The sequence below is a fragment of the Gymnoscopelus microlampas genome (assembly GCF_963454915.1).
Source record: "Gymnoscopelus microlampas genome assembly, chromosome: 3".
Taxonomy (NCBI): domain Eukaryota; kingdom Metazoa; phylum Chordata; class Actinopteri; order Myctophiformes; family Myctophidae; genus Gymnoscopelus; species Gymnoscopelus microlampas.
Window position 1 is genome coordinate 53,118,727 of NC_139940.1, and position 25,738 is coordinate 53,144,464.

At 41.9% G+C, this 25,738-nt stretch overlaps 3 protein-coding genes and 1 long non-coding RNA gene across 4 annotated transcripts in view; 2 read left to right on the forward strand and 2 right to left on the reverse strand.

The window, feature by feature from the left end:
- The window catches only part of calb1 (calbindin 1), a 55,849-nt gene extending 41,101 nt beyond the window's left edge, over positions 1-14,748 (forward strand). Inside the window, exons 9-11 of the mRNA XM_084053195.1 lie at positions 337-390; positions 7,684-7,755; positions 9,245-14,748. Coding sequence (XP_083909321.1) covers positions 337-390; positions 7,684-7,755; positions 9,245-9,355 — 237 coding nt within the window. The 3' untranslated portion in view covers positions 9,356-14,748. The remainder of the gene's footprint in view (positions 1-336; positions 391-7,683; positions 7,756-9,244) is intronic.
- LOC311038870 (DNA repair protein RAD50-like) lies at positions 2,236-6,183 on the reverse strand (the record flags this gene model as incomplete). Its single annotated transcript, XM_084048489.1, has 1 exon — positions 2,236-6,183. The coding sequence occupies one exon, from the start codon at positions 6,181-6,183 to the stop codon at positions 2,236-2,238; it is 3,948 nt and encodes a 1,315-aa protein (XP_083904615.1).
- Positions 14,749-16,492: 1,744 nt separating the features above from the next.
- Positions 16,493-25,738, reverse strand: part of decr1 (2,4-dienoyl CoA reductase 1, mitochondrial) — a 45,501-nt gene continuing 36,255 nt past the window's right edge. The window contains exons 9-10 of the mRNA XM_084053192.1: positions 19,401-19,463; positions 16,493-17,939 (exon numbers count right to left, since the gene is read on the reverse strand). Coding sequence (XP_083909318.1) covers positions 17,880-17,939; positions 19,401-19,463 — 123 coding nt within the window. The 3' untranslated portion in view covers positions 16,493-17,879. The remainder of the gene's footprint in view (positions 17,940-19,400; positions 19,464-25,738) is intronic.
- On the forward strand, positions 22,447-24,253 carry LOC311042457. Its single transcript, XR_014600514.1, has 2 exons — positions 22,447-22,941; positions 23,779-24,253. It is a non-coding gene; the product is annotated as an uncharacterized lncRNA (long non-coding RNA).

A 25,738-nucleotide genomic window follows, 5' to 3' on the forward strand; every position in this document is an offset into this window, starting at 1 on the left:
TTTGTTCAGTAACGGGTGTGTCCAAACCAATTTTATCCAAGTAGGACATTAATAGAACTCCACAAAGATTATTAATCAGCTTAAATTTGAAAGTGTTCCAATTGGATTTGTTCATTTCCGATTCCACTTGTATGAGTTCTCTCATGGAGGAAATTGGTGTCCTGACATGAAAATGTACAGCAATGATTACTATCAGAATATAGAGCTGTTAAACAATTACTTGAACACAAAATAGCACTTTCTCGCTCTGTCTTTCTTTTTTAATCGCTATTTAATACGTGTATGATTACTCTCTCCTCTCGTTCACCTTCTCTCCATCTCTGCTGTCTTTCACAGGGAGTGAAGATGCCCAGAAAAGAGTTCAACACGATCTTTGAGCAGTATGACAAGGTGAGTCTTTACTATTATTATTATTAAAGTAGAAATACCACATTGTAAAAGGCCTGTGATCAAATATTTTTTAAAATTACTTACTTAAAAATTGTAAAGTATTGGCCTCAAAATGTACATAAGATCCAGTGCAATGACATTTTCGGTCATTTTATTTTGAAGTTTCAAGTCTGAAAAGTCGTCTCAACCAATCAGAAAGTCCCAGGCCTTCAGGCTATGGGACGTTGGAATCTCAATCAATGCAGCCATGTGCAACAGGGCTAGTGTTTGTTTACAAGTGAGAGAGACGACCAGTTAAGCACGTTTGCTACTACGTGGCTTACTTCTAACCTATAATGTTCTCAGATACATATTTTAGTGTGCAGATTAAGTTTAAAATTAGTAATACACTGTCTGGATGTCATCTTGAATGAGATTCAAAACAGAGTAGCTTCGTAATTAAAATCAACTGTGTTTGAAGAACGTGCAGCTATGGGAATCAAACAGGTGGATTTAATCTAGATTCATTTATAGTCATGAAAGTGTATCTATGCCATCACATTTTTGTTTACAGGAAGTAATTAATATTGGCTTTTTAGGGACTTTTGACTTATATGATATTTTGGCATCTATTGTTAGGTATGCCAATATAATTACCACGGATATGCTGTGATATGCACACGATTGTCTGAGTACCCATTGTACACGTCTGTCTGTCTGTCTGTGTCCCTTTTATGCCCATATATGGGGTTCCGTGTCAGCCATGCCCAAATATGGAGTCCAGGCCAGTCTATGACATCATATCGATGACATCATGGTGCTCCATATATGGGGATTTGCATGTTAAATATTCTGGACAATCGCCGATCCCACTGACTTCCCACTCGGCGCATGGGATTGTTTTGATTTAAATAATAATATTTTATAATAAAACATTTTTGGTAAAAATGGAATGGGTCCACAACCCAAAACGCATTGTGTGGGAACTACTACTACTCTCATACTGTAGTTCTTTGGCTCTGTAGGTTGGAGCTGACTGCTCTACCTCCACCTCTACTCTCTCCACTTTCCTCTCTTCCCTCCTTAGTCATTGTTGCCATGTGTGCTTATTGTAAGTGACTTTTCTTTAAGGTCGCTTGTAAAGATTAGTAGTTGCGGGTTGCAGTTTGTTGGGCTTGTTTCTAAAGTGCATAGTTGCTTATTTGGGCTTGCCTCCTAGCCTGTTTAAACCAGTGGTTCTCAAACATTTTTGTGTCAAGGACCCCCCAGATTATTGCCAGACCCAGAGGGTCGGCCTACATGAGGCTTTGTCCCTATTTCGTCCATACATGGGCATAAATGTCTGTCCACCTTTTGTCCCCCTTTCGTCCATACATGGGCATAGAAGGGACCTCGCATGACGTGACTTTGCATGACACGTCATGCGAAGTCCGGCCATTCAGATTTCAACCACTAGGAGTCTGGCAGTACCAGGTCTCCTGGTTCCCTTGTTATTATGTATTTGGGACGGTGCTAAGTTCCGCTTGGCAGCAATGATTATCATTATCATTATGTACATTGTATGGTAGACTGTTGTCAGATGTTAGCTAGTAGACTGGTTAGTCAATTGGAAAGCTTTGGAAAGCTACTACTTGATGTCTGGGTGGTTGGTTGACTGGTTTGCTCTCTGGCTGGTTGTTTGGATTGCTGGTTGGTTGGTTGACTGGTTGTGAATGAAATTGAGTTCTCTCCAGTGCATCCCGAATAACCACATGTTATTTGGTAGTCGGTGGGTCCTTAAAGGGATTGCACATTTGGGGACGACTCACTTGTGCCACTCCAAACAAGCACACAGCACTCGCTAAACATGTACGTTGCTGTGATTGATTAGACTTGTCTATGATTCTCATCAAAACTTTTCAAGCTACACTTGTTGATTTCCGAGTTTTGGTCCTGGTTCTTGCGGATCCGGTAGAAGTGCTCCACGTAGCTGGACCTGCCCAGCAGCTCCACAAAGTCCTCATCGTGGGTGATGATGAGCAGCTGGAAGTTGCGCTGGCAGGAGCGGCTCTTGATGATCTCTATGAGGGCGCTGGCCAGTGACTCGATGTTCTCGCGGTCCAGGTTTGTCGTGGGCTCGTCCAGCGCCAAGATTCCACAGTTCAGGCAGAAGGTCTCCGCCAGGGCCAGGCGAATAATCAGGGACGCCAGCACTTTCTGCCCGGCGCTGCAGCGCCCCCTCATGTCTGAAGCTGTGTCTCCCTTCACCATCACCACCCTGTAGTGGTACACCCTCCTCCTCACCTCGGCGGACGCGTTCTCATCCACGTCAGACCTGATCTCCACATACTCGATGTCTTGACCCCTGTAGATGCTGCGCCACAGGTCCCTGATAGTCTTGTTGATCTCATCCATCTTTGCGCTGTGGAATTTCATGATGCTTTGATCGAGGGCTTTGTAGTAGAGGTCTAAGTCCTTGCCGACCAGCTCTGTAGTTCTCATGATGATCATCTTGTCTCTGTAGAGTTCATCAGCTTTGTCATATTGCTCTTCTCGCAACTCCTTCTTGTAGCGGAGCATCTCATCTTCAAAGCCGTGCTGGCGACCCAGTGTCATGCTGCGGTTCCTTTTCAGGTCCTCTATTTTGCGATCCACTTCGCAACGCTCTTTTTGGATTTGCATGACTTCCATATTGCCCATGTCCTTCATCAGTGCCTGGCGTTTAACCGTCACCTGCTTCAGCTCTTCCATGCGCTTCCTCAGGGTCATGTTGTCCTGAAGCCAGCGCTCTTGGATCTTCTGAGTGTCAATGTCCTGACGCAGGTTTCCCATTTCCTTGTTGATCCGTTCCCTCTGTTTCTCAGCCCCGTGGAGATGTGTGTTTGTTTCCTGAAGCTCACACCCCTTTTGTTCTTTATACTGCTCCTTGCCTTCTTCAATGTACTTGGCAACGTCTCTTTCCAAAGCCGTGATAGTCTTCAGTTTGTCTTTAATGGCGATGATCTTCTCATGTCCTTCCTCGTGCTTCTGTCTCCTGCGCTCCACCAGCTCCTGTTTCTCCTGCTGTAGCTTCTCCAGAGCGGCAGACATGGGCGACAGCTGCTCCCTCGCCTCCCTGATCTCCCTGGTGTTGGTCTGGATCTCGGTAGTGAACTCCGTGCTCTGCTCCTGCAGCTGCTGCTGTTTCTGCTGGTCGTTGCCGAGCTGTAGCTTCTCCGCCCGCGCCTCGTTTGCGGAGCTCCTCAACGCCTGGATCTGGTCCTGCTGGTCCTGGATCAGCTTACGCTTCAGCTCAATATTATTTGACGTAGTGTCCAGTCTGCGCTGGGTCTCTTGTTTCTCCTGGCTGACTTGTTGGATGGTTCTGTTGAGGTCCACTCCCTGCAGCTTGGCTGCCTGCTGAGCCATCTTTCTCTCCACCTCCTTCAGGTCCATCAAGTATCTGTCCATGAGCGAGATGTCCTGCAGACATGCCGTGGCCGTCTCCATCTCGGACACCAGGGTGGACAGCAGGCTCTCCTGCTCCTCCCCGGCTCCCTTCAGCCTCTCGATGTCTCTGTTGGCGGTCTGGAGGTGGTTCCTCAGCCCAGGCAACTCCCTGTCCTGCAGCGCTACTATGCACTGCCTGACAGGCTTGAGCGCCATCATGTCGTCTCTCTTCTTCTCCTTCCTCCTCAGGTCCTGCTCTGTGTTCTTCAGCTTGTCGGGTACCAGCCTCAGTTTGGACTGTGTATCGTTGACGACGTCCTGCAGCTCCGCCTCAGACTGGAAGGTCCGTTGACACACGGGGCAACAGGGCTCCCTGTCCTCCCTGTCCTCCGTCAGCTGGCTGATGAACTGGGTGTAGACCGCTGTGGCGCCCGCCAACATGGCTCTTTGCTTACAGGTCTTCTCCAGCTCCTCCTGTAGTTTCCCCAGGTCATGGTCCAGATCTTGACTGCCACACACGTTGAAGAACTTCTCTTGATCACTGGTTAACTGCTGCTCCTTCCTGTGCAGCTCGCTGGAGAGGTGACTCTTGTTCTGTTCGCTGGTCGCCAGTTCTTTATTGAGTCTGGTCAGCGTGTCCCTGGAACTGTTTATCTCTTTTGACTTCGCGTAGATCCAGTCCTCCAGCTCTCTCTTGTTGGGGAAGTGACCCAGAAGAGACACCAGATCGTCACCGTGGCGAGACTTGATTTTACGCACCTGCTCCTCCTTCTCTGTCTTGTCTTTCTTCAGCATGTCCATCTGTGTGTGTGCTGTGGTGTGTGTGTTGAGCATCGCCATCTCTTGGTCCAGCTGCCGCTGTGTGTGGTCCAGCTCCGCTCTCTCTCTCTGGAAATCCACCACCTCAGCCTTCAGCCCATCCACATTGGAGCTCTGCAGCACGCTCTGCAAGTCCTGCTCTGCCTTGTCCAGCTTGCTGTCCAGTTTGTGCAGTCTGCTGGAGGAACCCTCTAGTCTCTGGAGTTCTGCCTTAAGGTTCCTCAGCTCCTGCTGTTTTCTCCCCTGCAGGTCTCTTTTCAGCTCCACCGTTCTCTCCAGGCCCGTCTTCTTGTCTCTCATCTCATCAACCGACTGCTGCTTCTGCTGCTCTTTCTCCTGCAGGTCCAACACAACTTGCTTGGCCGTCTCTCTCTCTTGCTCCAGTCTGTCAGTCACATTGTGATGGAAGCTCTGCAGCTGCTGCTCAGTGAACGGGGTCTGGTCATAACCCTCCAATTCCAGAGAGGACGACAGTGAGCGCACCTGAGAGTCACGAATCTTGATGTTCTGAGCATGGCGGTCAGCCTCCAACTGTAGACGGCCTTGTTCTACCAGGAGGTCAGACTTGACTCTGTTGAGTCTCTGGCATTCCCGGTTGGCTCTCTCCAGCTCCTTCTCACTATCCGTCAGCCTCTTCTCTTTCTCCCTCACTGTCTTCTGGTGGTTCTGATACACGTCCTGCAACTGGTCGTCTGAACCCTCGAACACTTGTTCCATGGTCTTCTCCAGCTCTTTGTTGTCTTGCTCCATCTGTTTCTTCCTGCTCTCTAGAGCCTTGATGTCATTGTCCAATTTCATCACCGTGCCCAGGTCCCGATGGATGTTGTCCGTTTGTCTCTCCAGTGGTTCTATCTGGCTGTCTATCTGTTGGACGCGGTCTTTGGACACTGCCAGTTCCATCTCCTTGGAGGACAGCATGTCTCTGATCTGCTGGGCTTTCTCCTTGTTCTGTTTCAGGTAGCGCAACTCAATCTGGCACTCTTTGACCGCCTGGGCCTGTTTGAGACGCAGCTGACGCATCGCGTCCAACGCCTTGGTGTACTTTGTGGCGGCGAAGATTGCGTCAAACTTTCCTTTAAGAGCTTTGCTCTCACTGAGCGGCCAGTTGGACTCCTCTTGGTGGCAGAAGATGACATGGTTGAGCACCGGCTTGGACACACCCAGAGCAGAGATCATCTCCAGCTCTGCACACTTGGACGACAGGGTCACCTTCTTACCGTCCTTGACCTTGGTGAGGATGCACTCCTGGGTTTGGAACTGGAGGCTCTTGACCTTCTGGGTGCAGGACATGGAGCGCTGGATGGCCACCTTCTCGCCTTTCATGTCTGTGAACACCAGCCTGATCTGGGCACGCACGTCCGTCTCATGGACGTCCTTTGGGTCGTGAACGAAATCGCCTCCTTTGTGTCCAGGGGGAAGTTCGCCTGCTGTGGCATACTTCAGGCACTCAATGATGGTCGTTTTCCCAGCTCCGTTGGGTCCGACCAGCACGGTGAGAGGGCTGAAGAAAGTGATGACTTGTTTGTCTTTGTCCTCGATCCCGAAACTCCTCACCCCCAGGATACTCATTTTGTCTATCTTTGACATGTTTGCCTGTCACCTTTATGCAACGCGTTGTTAACGACCACCTCCGAAAGCTGTCAAAACCAAAACATGCAGCAAGGAGCTTCACAATACTGAGCCCGTTCTCAGTGCTGATTGGTTGACTGGTTTGATGTCTGGCTGGTTGTTTGAATCACCGGTTGGTTGAGAGGCTAGTTGATTAGCTGGCTGATGGCTCTGCCTGTCTCTCCCACACGTTCAAATTCAGTTAACTCAGACTGTAAACAGTGGACTTACTGGTCAGTTTTTGAGTTGAACTAACACTCCACAGTTTGCTGACATCATGCTGACATCACGTTGTGTCGTGCAGTGTTTAATGTGAGGACCAAGCACTCCAGTGGATTTACGACCACAGCAAGAGATGGGTCAGTGTCACAGAAAAACTGAAATGATTTCCCATTGTCAACCACAAGAATATATATAAGAAAAAATAAAATTACACAGCTGACATTCTGCACATATAATATTCAACTTATTGTTTAGAAGAGGTATTATCAACCTGCTGGTTCTCAGCAAACATGCACTTCTGTCTCTCTTATGTGTTAACCAATTACATACTGTAGCTTACCACTCAGGGGTGATGTGATGGGCAGTCACTGTTGTGTAGCCCTTTGTTAGAACTTTGTGCATCCACACTTTCTTTGCCACCTTTTATCCACAAGTTTCCTAGGGCGTTGGTGGGCATCACTTCCTGTCGATTTGATCAGGTATCAGGGATCAAATCGACAGGAAGTGATGCCCACAATGCCCTAGGAAACTTGTGGGATCTGGCTGAAACCTGGACCAAATTTGGAGTCATACTGGATATATGTCATAGGTGACTGACATCACAGGGCGGCCACATGAAGAAGAATGTGAATATTATTTTGGTCTGTCAAGATATCACAGATGTGTTTTGGACCTGAGACATAATTAGACGGGCGGCCATACATGCGCTTGGACATCTCTCCTTTCAATGTGATGTTTCTGTGATGTTTGTGTGTTGGGCATAGTGCACCTTGGTGTTGTTAAGGGGAATGGCAGCCATTGTGTGTGTGTGTGAGAGAGAGAGAGAGAGAGAGAGAGAGAGAGAGAGAGAGAGAGAGAGAGAGAGAGAGAGAGAGAGAGAGAGACTGTTTACTTCATTGTACAGTACACAGTCAAATGTTATGTGTTGATTTTAAAAGAATAGTAAACATTTTACTGTCTATAATTGTCTCCTCTCCATCCTTCACCCTCGACTCATGTTCTGCCTGTCTGGAATCGCTTCAACTTCATAATGAATAAAAAATGGAATTGAACAGACAGACAGACAGGTTGTTTTAGAGGCTTTTTCACTGTAACATTAATATAATTGTATATTTTTACACAAAATGATCAAATCTGAGCAGCACAAAATACTGGCAGCTGTAAAAAAAAATATATATATATATATATATATTGGTCGATCCGTAGCGAACATCTACTGTTCACTGTTAACCCTGCGTGTGTCTGTGTGTGTTTCAGGATGAGAACGGCCACATGGATGAAAATGAGTTGGAATCTCTGCTCAAAGACCTCTGTGAGAAGAACAAGAAGGTCAGTAAACGTGTGTGTGTGTGTGTGTGTGTGTGTGTGTGTGTGTGTGTGTGTGTGTGTGTGTGTGTGTGTGTGTGTGTGTGTGTGTGTGTGTGTGTGTGTGTGTGTGTGTGTGTGTGTGTGTGTGTGTGTGTGTGTGTGTGTGTGTGTGTGTGTGTGTGAGTGAGTCTGTCTGTCTGTCTGTCTGTCTGTCTGTCTGTCTGTCTGTCTGTCTGTCTGTCTGTCTGTCTGTCTGTCTGTCTGTCTGTCTGTCTGTCTGTCTGTCTGTCTGTCTGTCTGTCTGTCTGTCTGTCTGTCTGTGTGTGTGTGTGTGTGTGTGTGTGTGTGTGTGTGTGTTTGTATGCCTTCATAATTAACATCTATCTGAATATGTCTGCTAGTATATGTACAAACGTACGTATGTATGTGTGTTTGTAAGCGTGTATGTATGTATTTGGGTGTATACAGGTATGTTCGTACGTATGTACATACGCATGTACATACGATGTTTGTAAGCATATGTGTGTGTATTGGGGTATATAATTGTGTAGGATGATAGGGGCCAGACGTGGCTTCTAATTGGCTGAAACGGGGGTAGGGATCGCTCGGCTGTGTTAGCTTGGACCGCGTGCGAGGCAGTGTTGACGTCTCGGAGGTACCGTGACTACGTTGGACGATATTTTGCCATTCTGTCCCTATCGGGACATAATGCAACATATCGCGAACACAGACTCCGTCGGGGCTGTAATACAAGCGCTCCCACACCCCGCTCATCCTTGGGAAACAAATTTAGCAGGTGTACAGAAGTCCTGACGTCACTCGTTCATCCCCTGGTTCGTAAAGTAATTTCTCTATGGAGAATAACATTGGGTCATCTTAGAATCGTCTCATATAAGAATTGTGGTCCAAAAATAAACAAACTGTCTCGTGATATTGTCAGGGAGTTGGCTCTGTATCGTTTATGATAGTCAGTCACTTATATTTGATACAGTTTGTTTCTGGCGAAAATGTAAAGGATCTACAAATAATGAATTAAAAAATATATATATATATTTAATATCATATTGTTTATGTCCCTAAAACGTTTTTCAAAAGGTTTGAGCCTAAATCAAGCCTCAGATATACTCAAAAAAAAAAAAAAAATCTTTTTTTCCTAAGTTGGAACTAAAAAACGTGAGGGATTGTATCGCTAGTGACGTCACTTTCGGGGCCAAATCAGTTTGGCCTGTTTTGAGACCAATTTACATAAAACCCCAGATATGCTGTGAAAGCCTGAGTGCTCAAACTGGAGTATTTTTTGGGATAGAAGAGAGGTAGGGGAGACCAAAAACACACGCGATATTATAGACGTCTATGGGAATTCAGAACGGGGGTGGAAAACCGCGAACCAGGTAGGATGCGTAAATTACGTCAGACTTCGGTGCTCTTATGTTATGTTATGTTATGCTGTTATGTTATGTTATGTTATGATATGATATATTATAATGTAATATAATGTTTTGTCCCATAGGAGCTGGAGGTAGCTCAGATCCCGGTGTATAAGACAGCCATCATGGCTCTATCAGATGGAGGTAAACTCTACAGGACAGAGCTGGCCCTGGTGCTGTGTGCTGACGACTGATGACAGGCCATCATCATCCACGTGTCACCGACCCCCCCCCCCCCCCTCTCCCCTCGTACCGTGTGTGAAGTAGCTATCAACTCCAATCCAAGAGCCTAGGATATATTAGAATTTTGTTTTTTTACTTTACGTTTTTTTAGATCTATTTGCCAGCAGCAACGTGGGTGTGTGTGTGTGTGTGTGTGTGCGTGTGTGCGTGTGTGCGTGTGTGTGTGTGTGTGTGTGTGCGCGTGTGTGCGTGTGTGCGTGTGTACGCGTGCGTGCATGTGTGTAGGTAGGAGTAATTTGTTGGAGACGTTTCTGTCTCGCAAAGTCAAATGGCAGCAACTGCAGATGACTCTAATGTTGACTTGTGTCGTGTGGTCCAAAAGTGTCATTGGTCCAAAAAGCCTGAGTCATACTTAGTTGTGCATTGCCACGTGCACTGAACAAAAAAAAGCAGATCTATACGCTATGTATGTATAAGCTTGTGAGATACCTGAGTTTTTGAGATACAGTACCTCACAATGTGAGCTTGTGAGATACAGGCATTTCGAGACACGCGTTTGTGAGATACCGGCACACAACCAAGCATAAATCAGGCTTAGAGGGATATAGTATCGCTGAGTGGAACGCATGGGGTAATGGCTTCTGGTCGATATAGGGGGTCTAAAGGCCAGTGTAGCACGATTGACCCGGTTGAAAATGCATCGTTTGTGTTGTTCGACACTGCCATGTGACTTGGGCTCGGCAATATATCAATATTGAATCAATATTATATTGATATTGTGATATGAAACTAGATATCGTCTGGGATTTTCGATATTGTATTATGGTGATATGGCATATTGTGTTGTCTTGTCCTGGTTTTAAAGGATGCATTACAGTAAAGTGACTGAGCTTACCTGACGGTTCTAGCTATTCTATTTTTTTCCCCCCCCACTTTGTTATTATAATATATAGGTATTACTGATTATGTGTATGATGATTGTTTATCAAACATCTCATTGTAAATGTTATCCCCAATAATCATGCCCACAATATTGTCACAATATTGAGGTATTTGTTAAAAAAATTGAGGGTGATATTTGATTTTGTCCATATTGCCCAGCCCTACATGCGGCTAAAATCCTTCTGTTACTTTATCCATTTGTAACTCAAATGTAGCCAAATGGTTAAATGTGTTAAAGCTGCAATGCCTAACGTTCTTGCCCTACTTGGGATTCGAACCTCGGGTCCCCCACGTGAACGCCAAACACGGACGTATCTTTGATTTCAAAGGTGGGGGGTACAAGTTTTGTACCAGACATGTCCCCCGTTTTCCCCCACCCCCCAAATGCGTACCCGGTGCCAAAAATAAGAGGTTTTTACAGTGTAAATTAGCCTTAAATGTTTGATTACGATTCACGGTATACTACTAAAGGACACCGATTTGTAAAAAAAAAAAAAAAAACCCCCGCAAAATCCAACAATAAAGCCATATCTGGAAAATGTACATTTTGAATGGACAAGGACATAACCAGTGATTATCAACCCCTTTCAATGACCCAGTGGTTCTCAAGCTTTTTAATTTCAAGGACCCCCATAACTCTGAGAGTGTACAAATGGGTCAATTTGGTTCCATTTGGACACTCTCAGAGTTACAGACCTGTAAGGGTCCATTTGGGACCACCTCAAGTAACCCAGAGGGTCCCTGGACCCCACTTTGAGAACCACATACCCGATTTGATTTGGTCTTTCTTTAATCTCTGCGATACCGATTACCGGTATCTACACTGTAACAAATTCAGTGTTAAAGCCGGAATCCGTAAGATTTATGGCCTACTATTTATGGCCTGTCTCCCGTGCAAGCACCGAAATATCTACTCCTGAGCTGCGACAGAAAGCTTATTTGGCCAGATAGATCGGGAGATATTGCACTTTGAGCTTCCTCTTGTCAACCAGTTGGTGTCCGCCCTGAGCACAGGGTCAAAATGTCTCAATGTAAGAGTAGGGAGACCACCTCCACTGCAGATGTACTAGTTATATTGTATTAACATACTCTAACATATGGACAGTGGAGAAAAATCAAGTGAAAAAAAAAGGTAATTCAACTATATTTGAAAAAGGGCTGAAGTTGTGAATTCATTACATAATTGTGTAAGTTTGGAGTCCCTTCCTAGTGGAACTACAAGTTTAATATTTCTATTTTAGATAACTGAGTGAAAGTCAAGAGGTTAGTTACTGTCCACCACTGCATATGGATTGGTTCAAATAACATTTTAATCACACACAAAAAAATATGGATTGCAGCTTTAATTTAACTCCATTTGGTTCCTAACTATCAATAATTTAGCTGGGGACCCCCTGGAACCCCATTAAAGACACATGGGGGTCCCCGAAACCCCATACTGAGAACCAGTGCTTTAAACCCCGCCAGTTGAAAAAGAGAAGGAACACAGTTGCTGCCTTTTCCCTTTTGCAGGCCAGTCGAGTCTCCATTTCTGACCTGTCCCGTTTCTATACCGTTTGTAAATGTACAGATTTTGTAACGATTAGACTGACAACCACCAATGAACAGCCCTCAAACTTATTAGACACGCCCACAGTCCCGAGAAGACCAGGACTCGTCATTGGTCGATTGGTCCACCGTCTAATAACCCAATCACAATGCTGTTTACTGTCTAGTTGGCAGTGCTGGGTCCGTTAATCTTGAGGTGTCTTTGAAGACGAGGGTATAGAAAGACACCCGCCCACACGCCACCAAAGCAATAAGATGTTCGGTAACACTTCCTATGAAACCCATGTCTATAATGCATTATAAACATGCTTAAATTGCATTATAATCAGCTTATGACACTGTTAGTTATAAGTTATAAGCAAGTACAAATAATGCTTTATGACAATAATTCATTATAAAGCATTTTATGACTTATAAGGTCAAGTATTAGTAATTATGATCTGATTATAACACTGCATAATTACATTTATTAGCGCTCAGAAGTACTCATAATGCTTCATAGCAATAATCAAAACATTATAAATAATGGTATAAGGACTTATTATGAGGTAATGGTTGTAAGTATATTTGCTCCTGGTGAATCATGACCATAAAACATTTGATTCTGTGCCAACAAATATTTGAAAACCGGAAAAAAATTGTATTTATTAAATATAGTATAATTATATTATAATATAATGAAAATTTCAAATAATTTTTGACACAGAAGCAAATGATTTATGGTCATGATTCGCCAGGAGCCTGGATGGCTTGGTTCCAGGCTTAGACTAATTTATATAAATATTTTCGGATATCTCTATGGGAAGAATTAATGGCTTTTCTATCTGCGGCACCCACACAATGGCCACCACTGCTATGCCCTGTATTACAATGCCATATAAATATGTTTATTATGCACCATAGACATGGGTTTGATATAAAGTCTTTACAGATGTGGTGAGGACACGAGGAAGAGTTGTGGACAGGGTCGCGCATGAGAATACAGGAAGTGGCCACAGGAAGGAGTCGCGACACGAGTATATGGAGCTAAAAATCTCATTATTTTTCGCAGTGCATGTTAGCAGCCGGAGAGCGGCTTCGTAATGGAGAGACAGTTACTACTATTACTGCTACTGAAAACCAAAAGCCTAATTTATACCTCGTTCGTCGAAAATAGCAGACCTACAAGCTGTAGTGCGTCGCGTCCGCGACGCATTGTGAGCTTGTAGGTCTGCTATTTCCGTTGCGCGGCGGACCATGAATTAGTCTTACACGCTAACCTCGATAGATCCCTGAACCCCCTCAACCCAGCAGGTGAATGACAGCGATGGTCTCTGTATATATTACTTTTCTTGTGCACTGTACACTGTAAAATCCTGAGTGTTCATTTAAAGGGGGTGTAAGTGATATGTATTTCTTTCTTTTTTTAAGTAAAAGGAGTAGTTCACCCAAAAAATGACTTATTTTCTATCAATTACACACCCCATGAAGCCTTGAATTGATGGAGATTTGTTTTTGTTTTTGTCACATTCCTAAGCCAATAATTCAATGGCAACAAACTGCTAGTTTAATGTTCTATATTCCAATAATAAACTACTAGTTTTTGTTCAATATTCCCATAGTAATCATTGCTGCAGAGTGTTTGTTCAGTAACAGGGTTATCAAGCTTTTTTTTAGTAAACAGAAAATAAATGTACAGGTCAGCATACCAAATTTTATCAGGCGAGAGAGAGAACCCCACAAATATATATTATCAGCTTCAATTTTATCAGGTTCTAGTTCCAAATTTGCCTGCTCATTTTATTTGTTTCATTACTCCCAATTTCACTTGTTTATCCTGTGTCAGCGTGCTCTCCTGATTTGATTTTGTTTTTAATTGTATCCCGACTGGTATCCCGTCCCTTGAAATACATAATAGGCTCTATGCACAGCAGCCATATTGGAAAGAAATTGGGCCTCTTACTTCATTCACAGGTGTTACCAATGATACTAATGAAGGCTCTGCTCCATTCTGGTCAAACAGAGTCAGGGTGCTGACGTTGTGCATGTTGGTTCACTGGAAACACTCTGCTACACCAGTGGTTCTCAAATTTGGGTCCAGCGACCCTCATGGTTCCTTTAGGGGCTTCCGAATGGACCCTTACGGGTGTGTAAATTAAAAACGTTTGAGAACCACTGTGCTTCACGGAATGGAACAGAGCCTTCATTAGTATCATTGGTAACAGCTGTGAAGGAAGTAAGCAAGGCCCAATTTCCTTCCAATATGGCTGCTGTGCATAGAGCCTATTGTCCCTTATTTGGAAACTAAAAGATGTGTCCCTGATTGAACTGACAAGGGACACACTTTGTTCATTATTTTTTGGGAATCAATCAATGACACACATCTTAAGTTCAAACAGCTCATATACTACAGTATAATACAGGTTGTTAATATAATATACAAAAAACTGTACAGACAACATACAGTGAGATTGTATATTTTTCTGGGCGTCCGTCCCTTATTTGAATAGCAGGTAGATGGCAATCCTGCACTGACCTGAAAATGTATGTTCTGTTTACTAAAGAGCTGGAGAGACTCCTGTTATTATAGCAATGATTACTATCAGAACATATTTAACAACTAAAATATATCAGTTACACCCCCTGTAACTCTTTGAGTGTACAGGTGCAATTAAATGGAACTGTAAAGGTCCATTTGGTTACATATGTTGTACACTCTCAGAGTAAGAATGGATGAATTAACACTGAGGATTTTTACTGTGTAAATAGCGCCACTGACCATATTCACGCAGCCGCCATTTTGCATTTGCGTTGCACTCGAAGTGTGGCATAAAAACAAAATGGCTGCCGCGTGAATTGGGTCGATGCCCGGCCACGCAGGGCACCACGATCACTGTGTAAAATAACACTAAATAAAAAATGTACTCCACCGTCAAACTGGCAACCGGTTTCCATGAGTGATTTGTTTTGTATTTATGTCACACTCACTCACACACACACACACACACACACACACACACACACACACACACACACACACACACACACACACACACACACACACACACACACACACACACACACACACACACACACACACACACACACACACACACACACACACACACACACACACACACACACACACACACACACACACACACACACACACACACACACACTCACGGGGGGGAAGGGGTCAGTGGTGGGAAGTAACTAAGTACACTTATTCAAGTATTGTACTTACTTTAAGTGCAACTTTTAGTTAGTTTTACTTTACTCAACTTCTCATTTGTTTTGGATACTTCGATTCCACTACATCTCAGAAACAAAGATTGCACATTTTACTCCACAACAATTATTTGACACCTTTAGTTTCCAGTTGTCAGATTGGTATTATTAATACAAAGCATGCACTATGTGATAAATTATGATGTGGCACTATAAGTATATTTGGATTCCAATATTTATACAGGACTTTAACCTGTAACAGATCATTTCTCCATCGTTACCTTTACTTACTTCTTCCACCACTGGAGGGTGCAAATTAATTTCTACAGCAGTGGTTCTCAACATGTTCATGTCAAGAACCCTCAAATTGATATGTATTTAGCCACGGACCCCCATTTTAAAAGATTGTGTCAGGGACCCCCAAAATAGAAGATTTGTCAACATTTTGTCAACATGTAACTTGTAGATCTGCCATTTCCACATGAACACAGGAGTTCATATCAGGGGTCTTCAATGTTTTTTCAGACCAAAGACCCCTTAGCTGAGAGAGATTAAGCAAGGACCCCCACTACATACAGTATTGTATAAAATTGTGTTAGATATTACATTTTTTCATATATTTCATAAATGGCTTCATAGACTTCTTTGACATCACCATCATCAGTGGGTTATTTTTTACACATTATATTTTCTATATATAATATGTTGGATATGTTCATGTGTATTTTCAGACATGTAACCATTTAAACGTTCAAACGTTCAATACAGATTAAACCTGACCTTTGACTCTGCTTGTTCCCCCCCCTCTACAATAAATCTCTTTGCAAAAATAGCCTATCTATCTACTGTAGATCTGCTATTTTTGGTGAATGTTCCCTCCAGAACACGGATGCTAGGTTCAAGTGGTTAATGTTTTTGTTTTTTTTAATGTCTTCAATCATATATTTACTTTTTTTTTTGCATTATTATACTATTTTGAAAAATGAAAAACTATTTGTGTCCACAACCCACAAACAGATCCCGACCCATTGTTTGGGAAACGCTGGGGTCCATTATTGTAAAAAAACAGAGGGAGTCTCCAGGAGGAGGCGAGAGGAGTTGTGGAGAATAAAAGAGGCGAGGAACCTTGAAGAGGAGTTTGCAGGAGAGGACACAGGAGCGTAGGGGAGAGGGGAGTCCTCACAACACTGTGACAGAGAACTGATCTTATCTTCTAATTGACTCTGTAACTCCACAGCCTCTGAGAGACAGATATATTGAGTGAGAATGAGAAAATGTGTGTGAGGTAGAGAATGAGTTACTGTAAGTCATGTACATAAAGTACATCGAGAGAGAGAGAGAGATAGAGAGAGAGACAGGTAGGTAGGATAGAAAACCAGCAAGCAGCACTAGAGGATAAAACAAAAGAACAGAACAGTGGCTACCATTTCAATTATGAAATATAAGACTTATTAATATTTCATAATTTATTGTACAACTGGTTTCACACCACAACACTTCCAGTTCTAAGACAAAATATTACTGGCACTCAACATATTGCGGATTTACAAGCTATGTTTCATATTGTGTTTTATGTATACCGATGTATGACTGTGCAACTTTCAATAAAGAATTGTATACATTGCTAATGCAGGATACATTCACAGTGACATCATAACCAAGGGCTACGTTTGTTACAGTTAAGCCTGACTTAAACCTAATTGCACGGTGGTGTCCCACATCGGAAATAGCAGATGTTTCGCAGATGCTTCGCGACGCGTTGTGAGCTTGTAGATCTGCTACTTTTGGCACCACTGATTAACTTTAATTAACTGATTAACTTATTAACTATTGAAGCACCAATATCACCACTACAAGTTAATCTCATTTAGACAAACAAAAGAGCGGGTCTATTCAAGCTATTTCTAAATACCAACACAGTCATTTCTGCTTTGACTGTGACAATGAGATCGCAAGGCACTGTCGGCCGAGGAGAAGCGACAACGGTTCGCCCGCGGTCCAGTGAGGAGGGTGTTTCAATCGATGCGGTGAGGCAGTATCCTGAGATATGACTGGACGGTAGAAGAGCTCAACTCAAAGACACAGTGACAAACCGAACAACCGAAAACAGTGTGGAGGGGTTGTGATTTCAAACGCTGCAATCCGGAACTTTTGGAATACAATAAAAATAATCAGTATGCTATACAGTATGTCATATAGTATGTTAATAGGACACTTAAACTGGTTGACAAGTAGTACTGCCTGAAGTTCATACACACACTATCTCCTCTGGCTAAGTGGGGTCTCTCGTGCAGTAGACCAGGGCTCGATTCCCGATCGGGACATAAACGTTACGGATTGCAGCTTTAAGGCTAAAAGAGGAGAGGAAATTGTTCTTGGAGAATCAACGGTAAACAATTACAGCGAATAATTGATGTCATGTTGAAGTGTTTACATGTGAATATTCTAATGACCCAGGTTCACCCGGTGTTAATTGAACTGAGGAGTGTGTCAACGTGGAAAGGTTGACTTGAAGGTCTGTCCAGAAGAGGACAGGGGAGATGACATGTCTGTGCTAACCTTATAACCCCACCTAACCTTATAATAAACATCTCTTTCCTGTGTGTGTGTGTGTGTGTGTGTGTGTGTGTGTGTGTGTGTGTGTGTGTGTGTGTGTGTGTGTGTGTGTGTGTGTGTGTGTGTGTGTGTGTGTGTGTGAGAGAGACACCGATGCAGTAGTTGATAAGGCTTGGTTCTGTAATGTTCCGTGGCTCTGACCATTGAACAGTATATAAGGCCTGAAACAATGTGTGTGTGTGTGTGTGTGTGTACAAGTGTGTCTCTCTGTTGTTTCGTTTAGGAGCCCTTTGTGGTTCTGATCATGGCCTCCATCATAGCCCACTGTTCCTTAGTAACCTGAAAGACACATGCATACATTCGTGCGCACACACACACACACACACACACACACACGCGCACACACACAGTGTTTCAGTTGTAAACCTTTTACAGACATACAATATTTCACCTTTTTCTATCTATGTTTGCAGTCCAACAGTGGAATAACCTTTTTAATTGATTGATTGATTGATTGATTGAGTGACTGACTGACTATGATAACAGTAAATTAGACCGATGTATACTGTAAATGAAAGCTATAAAAAATTTAAAAATATATATAAAATATATAAAATTATAAAATACAATAGAAAAGGAAGCACAGAATAACACATACAAAGTAAAGGGGGGGGGGGGGGGGGGGGGGGGGGGGGGAAACACCACGAGGCGTACAGTACATTTTTCAGTAAAACAAAATCTGCACACTTGTTTTCAGCTCCACTGTGCAAACCAGTGTGCAGAGATTAATTCATTATTATAGATTAATATAGTCTCTTGTCGGGCGGAAATGTCCAAAACCGTTACTTTTCAGGATCCAAATTCAAAAGTATCAAAAGTATCGGATCCACAAGCTCAAAACGCGTCGCTTCGCGCCGCGTTTTGAGCTTGTGGATCCGATACTTTTGATACTTTTGTGTGACGCTGTAGTGTGATCAATAGCCTTCATTTAGGAAAAAAAGCACAAAAAGTTAGAATATGGAGGTAAGAGTTTTTTTGCCAGACAGCAACAGTAGCTTGTTACAGTACATTTGTATCATTAAGACAGTTGATAGCAGCCAGTCAGAAGCTTCTCAGTGGAATGTGATACCATCCACAGTCAGCAATGACTCTGTGCTTGGAGGACAGACATTAATTAGGACCCATTTTTATGGGTCACGACTACACATGTAACGATTCACTCAACTCACGATACCATTCCAATCACGATACTGGGTTCACAATGCGATTTTTCAAGATTTTTTTCAACACAAATTTATTATCAAAATAATTTCTCTTACACAAATACAGTATTTTTTTTTTTTACAATACTGTGTTTTCTCTTTTCAATATAATAGCAAATGACTGAAAACTCTTTTTTTTGTATCAATTCTCTTACAAAGATCCTGCATTTTCTCTTTTTTTACGCGCCCTCTGCTGTTTGCATTGCAATACATTTATTATTAAAATCGATTTAAATTGTCACCTGTTTGAATGTATTTTAATCGATTTACGATAAATCGTTAATGCGTAGTCCCTTTCTCTTTCAAGTAAATATCCCTTTTTTCGCTTCCTTTTTTTTTCTTCAAGAAATTAGATTTTTTTCAGAAATTAAAACAATTCATAACAACTTCCATAAATTAATAGAAAAATGGCAATCTACACGCTCACAACACGTTGTGAGTTTGTAGATCGGCTATTTTCACTAGTTTGTGTCCCGGAGAGACACCAAAATGTCTCTTTTGGGCAGAGAGACAGTTGAACTGGGACAGACGGACTCACCCTCCTGAGCTCATTGAACTCTCCTGCCATGGAGACGTACTCCCCTCCATCCATCCTGATCACCTGCACACACACACAAAGAGACAACTATTAACCACATCAACGTGGGCCGGGCAATTCACTGGAAATATATCAAAACCCTGCCTTAACCCATACAATCCGGTAATGCATCAGTTGTCAGAAAACCGTATGTTGCTTTATCAGTGGTTCTCAAACTTTTTCATGTCAAGGACACCCAACATTATATGCATTTGGCCACGGACCCCCGTCACCCCCACATCTGAAAATATTTAGTTCCATTTTCAAGGACTCCAGGGACCCCGCCGCCAACATTTTTGAGTAAAAGAATGTCCCTTTAAAAAAATATATATATTTGCACAAATGTTCAATATTTTCAAAGATAGCAGATCTACAAGCTCATAGCTTGTATATCAGACTCGCCAATCAGGATGGAATATGAAAAATCGGACAGATCCGTCTTGATCACTTGACTATGGAGATAATGTGTACCGATTTGTGTGATTAGCAAAAATCAGCCTCCTGGTGGCGCTATAATAGGGCAATGTTAAAAGTGTGGCATGTGTTCCTCAACCTAGTGCGAACCTGGGTGCAAAGTTTCACTGCAATCGGATGCTGCGTTCATGATTTGCGGAATTTGTTCAAAACGGGCGACTCCCGCAAACATTAGATGTCAATCTTAGCCAATTAGGATGGAATATGAAACATCTAACAGAGCCATCTTGATCACATGACTATAGAAATCATGTGTACTGATTTGCGTGACATTTGGATAAAATCTGAAGGAGTAATACAAAAAGAAGTGTTTTACATAAGTAGGCCTCCTGGTGCCGCTATAAAAGGCAGTTGTGAAAAATGCAGGGCAAACATTTTTCTTTGGCCTCTAGCGACTGCGCATAAAACGTTTTACACAGGTCGGTGCAGTTATAGGTAAAAACGCAAATTGGCCTGTTATAGCGCCATTTGAACATTTTCAAGATTTGGCATTTATTCCTTGGCCTAGTGGGAATGTGCATGCAAAATTTGGGGCAGAGGTTCTGCTCTGGCATCCAGGGAGTGTGTGTGAACCGTTTCGCTGCCATCAAGCCAACAGTGTTGGAGATTAGCTGTCCACAGACGGACGGATACACACACGGACACAAAATATAGTCTCGGCCATACCTTTCGGCCTGGCGGAGACAATGAATGAAAAAGGAAAAGAGCAAAAACAGATGACATGTCGTCTGTTGAGAAGGAGCACCAAGGCAAAGGAGGGCAGAACTGCACAGGTAAAGCTGATTTTCGTCAGTTGAGATAAAGTGTTTCAAAGTGTCCAATAATAACAATAACAACTATAATAACATCATAATCCATGGAAACCCTTGATCCACAGCCTCACCATCAGACCTCCTCACCTCTGATCAAAGTTAGGCACCTTTGCAACAAACTATTGTGACACTGCATTCCTTTCAATCCCGTCATGCCCGTCATTAATCACTCATCATGTACATAATTATCTGTTTCGACTCAAGTATCTTTTTCCATTGTTGGCATACCTTAGACTTTCTCGTCAACATAGACTACAATACCTGTTCGTTCACCTTTATGGAAACCACAACTATGAAGCTACCTTGACAAACAAAAAACAAGTTTAGCTGGTCGAACTTTCCGTCTCCTCCTGTCCTCAAGTAAACTGTCCTGAGTGTCCTCTGAAAAGCCACCTGTTTATATAACACTAACCATATGAAGTATAATACGCACCCATACACCTTTGCAGCTAAGTGGCCCTTTTGCTCCTGCAATGTAAGATGGAAGCACTGTACTGTGTCTGTACTGGTAAGACCCAATTATTGAAATTCCAAACATGGAATATACTTATAGACCATGCCACATTCTAAAGTATAGATAACTTTAACCCCGCCATTTAGCCATTATAGGCTAAACAGAAAAGAAAATAGCTGATCTCCAAGCTCACAACACGCCGTGATGGGTTGTGAGCTTGTAGATCGGCTTTCCCCACACAATAATTTAGATTTATTTTTTATTCAATTGTTTTTGATAAGTGGCTCGTTTTAAAATGTGTAGTGAAGTGCAATAGAGTAGACACTATGTGTTTCTGGTAACATTATTGATCACTTGTTCTGCATGTCCGTGGCAAAAATAAAATATTGATGGAAATGTCCATTACAAGCTGGCATGGTGATGACCCCTGACTTTAGTCTGTAAGTTATGAATTCATACACAGTAAAAAGTCTTAGTGTTCATTTCATTCAAATGAGTGTACAAATGGAACCAAATGGTAAAGTGTGCAGAACACTTTTCGGAGTTAAATCAACAACGAGGATTGTACAATGTAGGCTGCAGAAAATGGAAAAAACAACTGTTGAAAATGCAAAGTATGATTTTTGGGGAGAAAGGATGCAATAACTGGGGGCGAGAAAAAAAAGAAGTACTTTATAAACGACGAGTAATTGGTAATATATTACCGCTTTAAAGACTAAAGAGGTAAAGGTAAGGTAACGAGTGGGATTTGGCTTCAAGCATGTACTACTAGGTCAACAATGAACCGCCCCCGCCCCCATGCTACCTATTAGAACCGTTGGCACGAACACACCACTCGAATTGGAATGCATGTGGGTGAGTTGTTTGTTTAGGAGTTCTAACAACCTACTTCAACCCCTCCCCTTCTGCTACCAATAAAAGTCCTCCACATCCTCATCTCTCTACTTTTCTGATTTCCCATAGACAGGTGAGTGTCATACTGCGATTCATGTAACATCATTAGAATAAGAATTTCAAATTGTTCATGTATTATACTATACTATATTAAACTATACTATATTATCTGGATGCATGTGTCGATGTGTATATCTTTGCTGTCCAGCAGAAACCACATTTTTCAGGAAATGACAAAAACATAACAAAAAGTGGAGTTAGGAGGTTTTGTTCATCATTTATAAGAACAGCTGAATGGACCTCCAAGCTCACAATGAGGTTGGAGGTCAAAAGAGGGTGGAGCCTGGAGTCTGCAAAACCAGCTAACTCCACCCCCTTTGGTGGACTTGGCTGGTTTAGCAGAAAGTTTGAGGATCCAATGGAGTTAGCTGGTTTTGTCAAAAGCTTAAAAAAGCAAAAGCGGAAAAATGGAGTTTGCTGGTTTCTGCCCGACAGCAACGATATTTTCATACACTGGCTATTATGACGTTGTTTTTGACTAAACTTGCTAGCTATTGAGCTAAACTAGTATATTCCCTTTTTATTTGATTTCATTTGTATACGAGTTGAAGCACCATTAATATTAATCTGGATGATGATCTTGTACTTTATTGCATATTATTTGTGTGTTGCAGTATCTCTAGGCTATGTATTCAAGTGGCAAAATAACATATTCATCACGTGATTTTTTTGTCTATCGTTACATTACTTTTATGAGAGAGGAGTTTAAGTGTCATAAATGTTAACATGGATGATGTGTTTGTTTTGTTCATGACAGACACATCAGTAAAGACATCCTGGGTCGGTTTCTTCAACACAAACACACAACGTAAGTCTCTGTAAAACATTCTAATGATTTTTTTAAGGCTATTTCAGGCTATTTATAATTTTTCAGAGTTGTCATCAGATTCAGCTTTACATGACAGCCTATAATAAAACATATACTAGTAATAATAAATAATCATAATCAAATAAATACAAAAGAAAAGACAGAGGAGTCAATTCATAAAAGTAAAGTAGTAGTCATCACAATCACAATCTATACAAAGAAAATCCCATTGATCAGTCACAGTAAAAAATAATTACAATTCATATACTACTATATACATATAGTAGACCTATAAACCCATGGCCTATGCATTTCTTCGATCTAATGTTTCATGATTTTCTCCAATGAGAATACATTTTTATATTCACATTGTGTAAATTGTTTAAGTGTGTATTTCTCACTGCTCGTCTCTGTCCTCTCTCTGCCGTTTTCTCTTTCTCTCTGGTGGTTAATCTCACCATTAACCCATTGAGACAGTGAAACAGTTTTTTGAAAAACGTATGTTTCTAAAATGTTTGCTTTAAAAATATATATATTCAAAGATTTGCACACATTTTCACGAATTTTCTAAAATAGCAGATCTACAAGCTCGTAGCGCGGCACCGCGCTATGAGCTTGTATATCTGCTATTTTTGAATAGCCCAAAGTGTAAAATAATGCTTTTTAGCTCAAATCTAAAAATGACACAGTTCCAGGTCTTAATGGGTTAAGTTGAAAGACTTCATATTTAGAACTATAGGGTTATTCTATGATCATTATTTGAATAGACTGTTCTGAAAGGTAGGCAAGTGTACACTGCAAATGTGACACTTGTGCAACATCCTCTGTTTGTAACAGGAATCAACCATGGCGTCACTTAAAGACCAGATCCTTAGAATTCTGAATGAGCTGGAGAAAAAAGAGTTTGAATCAGTGAAGTGGAATCTGCGAGATTTCCATGAGCTCTCAAAGGGCGAGCTGGAGGAAAGAGACAGGAAGGGCATCACCGATCTGCTCTGGCAGAAGTACAGCAGCGATCACATTAAACTTCAGCAGATTGTGAACATTGTTCTAATGAAATGCGGCAGGAGCGATCTTGAATTTCACTAATTATCTGGGGGGGAAATCTATAGCAGAAAAGTTAAGAAAAAATGTTTAGATTTTGATACAACTCAAAGCAGAACTTGAGTTAGAACAAAGCACAACTTGTTGTTTTTTTCCTAAAGCTTTACAACTTTGGATTTTGAAATGGATTATTGTATCTTTTAGAGCAAAATAACTTGTAATGAATGTTCTCAGACCGTTACTACAATAAAAGCAAAGTTTCCAGAAATGTCAGTTTGTCCTCTTTGAAATGTATACACTTAAACACACATGATTTATTGGCAGAAACCTATGAATAGTAAGAAGAGAAACCAACCAAAAGGTAGGTTATTTGAGGGTTCCAGTCCCTACGGTATATTTTAGGTTCCATGCACTTCAATCAGTGATATCTATTCCAACGGACTTACAACACGCATACAGACATTTTTAGATCCCTGTAATAATCACTTATCTAAACTGCTAGGATCTGAATCAGATTCTGCAACATTTTTGGAATTCAGTAAACTCAAACAAAAGCACAAGTTATACTTCCTTAGCTTTACAAGTGTAACTAACTGCTGAATCAAGGGGTTTCCTGTTTACAAGTGTTGCCATATCTGCTTATTTTAAGCAACTTTGGGCTTGTTTTACTGTAAAATCACTTGTAAATAAATGTTTAAACAATATTCAAAATATTTAAATGTAGATCTGCTATTTTCATATATCCGATGCAAAGTGATAAAACTAGCCTATGAGAACCCATTATTTCCCTGAAGGTAAATCATGGCGTTACAAACACCTAGTCTAGCCTAGTCGCTTCTTTTGGGCTGCTGATTACCTGCATTACACCTGCAGCCTACTAGGGAGGAAGTGGACAGATATTGAACTAGAAAAAGTGCTCCTAGCAACATAGGTTTTTATAAGAAAACTGTTTTGAAAAGATATTTTGTAGAATCGGCCTCAGGTCTTAATGGGTTAACCAAAACAAAAAGAAGAAAAATCCTACTTATTTTGGATAATAATAATTGAGTCTCATCGGTACAGACAGTGCTCCCATCGCAAAAGGGCCACCTAGCTGCAAAGGTGAGTGGGTGTGTAGTATACATCATATGGCTATTAAAGGGGTTGCTGGCTTTTCAAAGGACAGTGTTACTTGAGGATGGAAGGAGATCAAGTTCTACCAGCTAAACTATTTGTTTGGTTTGGCCAGGTAGCTTAAATAGTTGTGGTTTCCATTAAGGTGATCAGGCATTCTCTGTTGATGAGAAAGTCCAAGGCATGCACATGTAACAATGGGAAAACAGACACACCCTACAAGCTACACTTGATTTGTTTTGATTCATTAAATGCTTCTCACGGAAACGTCAAGGATGAAATGCCAACGGAAACTTGAGAGACAAAAAAGATATGTACATGAGTGATTAATGAAGGGCTGTCAAGATTGTAATTGAATGCAGTGTCACAATAGTTTAATGGGAAGGCACCTAACTTTGATCAGAGGTGAGATAACTTTTAGGTTGGAGGAGGTCCTAGGCTGTGGATGGAGGGTTTTCCATGGATTACGATTGTGGAGTGTTATTAGTTGTTATTGTCATTATTGGACACTTTGAAACACTGTCTCTCAACTAACGCCAACCAGCTTTACTTGTCCAGTTCTGCCCTCCTTTGCCATGGTAACAAATAGCTCCTTCTGAACAGATGACATGCCTTCTGTTTTTTCTCTTTTCCTGCACCA